Source organism: Brassica napus, chromosome C6 (genome assembly GCF_020379485.1).
Source record: "Brassica napus cultivar Da-Ae chromosome C6, Da-Ae, whole genome shotgun sequence".
Classification (NCBI taxonomy): domain Eukaryota; kingdom Viridiplantae; phylum Streptophyta; class Magnoliopsida; order Brassicales; family Brassicaceae; genus Brassica; species Brassica napus.
The window spans coordinates 3,597,234-3,601,494 of NC_063449.1; the positions used below are offsets into that span (position 1 = coordinate 3,597,234).

A 4,261-nucleotide genomic window follows, 5' to 3' on the forward strand; every position below is an offset into this window, starting at 1 on the left:
TGATTCAAACATTTAGTAGGTAATGTTTAGTTACTTACATGGAGTCACTTTCTCAGAAAAAAACATACATGGAGTCGCTTACGAGAAACGTTTTTGAAATAAACATGCTATGTTTCAAAAAAAATTGAAGCAATGTCATGAATGATTTTTTTATTTTTGAATGAATGTTAAATTTATTCAAAAAAGCTTTTATACATCAAATGCATATTTTATACTAGAATTTGCTCTAGCTACCCTCCCAAAATGAACTGAAACCCTATTTACATTCTAGTATAAAACCAATATTGCATCAACCTCTCCATACCATTTGTCCCTCTTCTACTAATCAAAGTGATCTTATTTCGCATCCCTTTATCAACCATCCTTTTTAACACTGGCAGCTGCATCATCTTTTCCTTTTTTAACACTGGCAGCTGCATCATCTTTTCCCCATGTATTATTTTGTTACGCTCTCTCCGGATTGCATACAACACTGCCTGAAAAGCATACCGCAGACAGAACCGGCTCATCTTCTTCCTTGACTCTTCTGATATAAGCACAATGATTTCAGACGAGTCATTAGTATAGGAGCTACGCAATATCCCTTTTGCAATGTACTCCCAAACCTGTGACGAGTAATCACATTGAAAGAATAGATGGCTTCTCGACTCAGAGGCTTTTTTACAGAGGACATACTCTGTGGCAAGACCCTGACTCCGTATAGCCATCCTGTCTAATGTTGACATTCTGTCTCTAACATTTTTTTTAACCTTATCTGCAATATATTTACTGCTGTTTTTTAATTAAATACGTCTTGGGACTTGAATAAAAGTTCATTGTGGAAAGTATACGCAAATATTAATGAGAAAAAGACAAAAATAGCACTAAATCAAATTTTTGTTCCCAAACTAGCACTCAAGGTCAAAAGTCACAAAAATAGCACTTAATGTTTTATCAAAAGTCACAAACTTAGGGTTTACAGTTAAATGGTGGAGTTTAGGATTTAGGGTTTAGGGTTTAGGGTTTAGAGTTTAAGGTTTAGGGTTTATAGATTAGGGTTTAGGGTTTAGGGTTTAGGGTTTAGAATTTAGGGTTTAGGGTTTAGAATTTAGGGTTTAGAGTTTAGGGTTTAGGGTTTAGGGTTTAGGGTTTAGAGTTTAGGGTTTAGGGTTTAGCGTTTAGGGTTTAGGGTTTAGAGTTGAGAAATGAGGTTTTGGGGATAAGATTTCAAATTTTGAAAAATAAAAAAATTAAAATTTTCAAAAGATAAACTTAGAAAGGTGCTATTTTGGTCATTTTAGTTTTTGAGTGCTATTTTTGTTATATAAACTTAGAAAGGTGCTATTTTGGAGATTTGCCCAATATTAATTTCCTGCTCTTTGAATTAGAAATGGTAAGAAACCATTTATGAATATTTAGTGTTAAACTACTTTAGAAATATTTCACGATGATTTAGTCGACGAAATTTTACCATATACATTGAAGCTAGAATTCAATTTTTTCCATTCTGTGATTTCAATTATAGTTTCATCAACCAAATCTGACATTCAGACTTCATATATGGACCCGGTCCAGACATTCCTAATAGCTTGATGATTAGTTTTAGGTTGTAGTTTAACCAGTCACCCCTTAAGTAAACCTTAAGAATGTATTCTGCCTAGAGAATCCGTATTCCACTTACATAAAATTTGTGCATCCATCATCCTCCAAAAAATGGGATGCCTTGCGATGTGCAATAACCCTCTAGCTTTATCATGCCCATCCACAAATAGCAGTTTTTGCTTAACAAAATTTGCTCTTCTCTTTACTTTACTTAATCAACCAACGAATACTTCTCACCAGTTTAAAAATCTCTTACAAAAAGTTAAAAATCTGAAGAAAAAGTCGTTTCATATATTATACGTGCCATCTTATTATTAGCAGTCCCCCCACTTACTTTAAAACATTATGACGAACAAAATATCAAATACATAAAACAATGTTATCATATGAATTATGCATATCATGATTCATTCCCTATATGGCTATATTTAGCAAGAAAGGACAACAACCATAGGTACACTTATAGAGATTATTTTAGTAATAAAGTGGACAAAACAAAACAAAATTACAATTTATTACGTGTCATACTCTGATTGCTTAGCTACCTTATTATAATGCAAACAACCCTCAACTCTTCTTTCCTCCATCTCCCAAGTCTCATATTATTAGAAATCATCAAGAAACTAACAAGCCTTTAGGTTTTACGACACACTCTGATACCAAAATGCCCCGTTCCGACCGGGCCCGGGAATATTCTTGGAATAAAAGCGAAGAAAACAGCCTGGTCGGGTCGATTGTTCAAGAAGAAGGCAACATTTACTCGTTAGCAGCGACAAATGATCTTGTGTTCACAGGATCGGACAATAATCACATTAGGAATTGGAAGAACCTAAACGAGTTTAGTGAGTTTAAATCGAACAGCGGTTTGGTGAAAGCGATAGTGATATGCCGTGAGGATAATAATAAGGTGTTCACGGGTCATCAAGACGGTAAGATCCGGGTCTGGAAAACCTCGCACAAGAACCCGCGAGTGTACACACGCGCCGGAAGCTTACCGGCTTTGAAAGACGTGTTGAAGAAGTCAGTGAAGCCGAGTAACTACGTGGAGGTGAGAAGACGTCGTACGGCGCTGTGGATCAAACACTCCGACGCCGTTTCATGTTTGAGTCTTGTGGAAGATCAAGGGCTGTTATACTCCGCCTCATGGGATCGGACGGTCAAGGTTTGGCGCATTCACGATTTGAAATGTTTGGAATCTATTAAAGCTCATGATGACGCCGTCAACTCCGTCGTAGCCGCTGGTTCCGGCGAGGGTCTTGTCTTCACTGGCTCGGCCGAGGGAACGGTTAAGGTTTGGAAACGGGAGGTTCGCGGGAAGCGTACTGCGCATAGTTTGGTTCAGACTCTGCTGAAACAAGAATCTGCTGTTACGGCTTTGGTTACTAGCCACGTGGCGGTGTATAGTGGTTCTAGCGACGGTGCTGTGAATTATTGGGAGATGGGAGAGAAGAAAGTGTTGAAGCATTGTGGTGTTTTCAAGAAGCATAGGCTTGCTGTGCTCTGCCTCGCGGCAGCTGGAGAATTGGTGTTTAGTGGTGCGGCGGATAAGAAGATATGCGTGTGGAGGAGAGAAGGGAGAGTTCACTCGTGTGTGTCGGTTTTGACTGGTCATACCGGACCGGTTAAGTGTTTGGCGGTGGCTGCACCATCGGGAGAAGAGGACGAAGACGGAAGAGATGGGAGATTGATTGTCTATAGTGGAAGTCTTGACAAGTCGGTCAAAGTTTGGAGGGTGCCATGTCATCATATGTAAGAGGACTTGGCTTGTTTCCTGCGAGATTTGGGATGTATGTAAGTTTAATAAGAACCAGAACCAATCAAATGTTTGATTGATTTTAAGGACAACCATGTAGGAGTCTAATATGATTATAGTAATCTAATGTATGATCCAGGCATGCAGCCATGATATGTTTGAGAGAGGTTTATATTCAGATTTAACTATAAGTTAATGATTTTTTTGCTAACTATAAGTTAGTGATACTCTAGCTATCAGATAGCTAGTGAGGATCGACAGTATTTAAAAAACAATTTATCTGACTGAAAAATAATTGATAAACGAGTCATAGAATTTTAGGAAAAAGCGAATTAGCGTACAATAAATAGGTGTAAGTATAAAAAACTGATTATATGAACCACATGAATATAAACTTCAATATCAATACGCCAAATAAGTTCACTAGACGTATTATAAAGATATAGTAAATGCGATAAATGTCAATTTAGTGATATATTTTGTAAGCTAGCTGAGTTGCGAACGAATAATGCGCAAAAGCTAACTATCAGTATTACGGTTATATGAAAGTGATGGGTGGTTATAATCTCGTTGTGACCGTCCATTATTTTTCTGCTCACTTTTAAAACATTTTGTTTCGCCAGTGGTACGTTTCTTTGAGCAATGTTTCTTTTTCCTTTTAGTGATTCCTTCTTGCAGAAAAGGAAACAAAATGTCAATGCTTTTACTTTATAAATTTTGTAGGATCCACATAACTTGTTTGAGTTTCTCTCCTTTTAACTACCAATTTTGAATTAAATAAAACTAGATCCTTATCCGCGCACCAGTGCGGATATGAATTTTTAGTTTTTAATTATTTATTTTATTAAATGATGTATTTGTAATATTCGTTCATATTATATTCATTAAGTAATTTTTTTTTTGCATCATAAACTATCTATTTTTTAC

General features: G+C 36.6%; 1 protein-coding gene across 1 annotated transcript; it reads left to right on the plus strand.

Annotated features, from left to right (window-relative positions):
- Positions 1-1,249: 1,249 nt before the first annotated feature.
- Positions 1,250-3,533, plus strand: LOC106404962 (protein JINGUBANG). The gene has a single exon (XM_013845592.3). It carries the CDS (start codon positions 2,246-2,248, stop codon positions 3,332-3,334), a length of 1,089 nt encoding a protein of 362 aa, XP_013701046.1. The 5' UTR covers positions 1,250-2,245; the 3' UTR covers positions 3,335-3,533.
- Positions 3,534-4,261: the final 728 nt, after the last annotated feature.

Bases quoted from the DNA above. Each gene is read 5' to 3' on its own strand.
- LOC106404962 (XM_013845592.3), top strand. From the start codon at position 2,246: ATGCCCCGTTCCGACCGGGCCCGGGAATATTCTTGGAATAAAAGCGAA.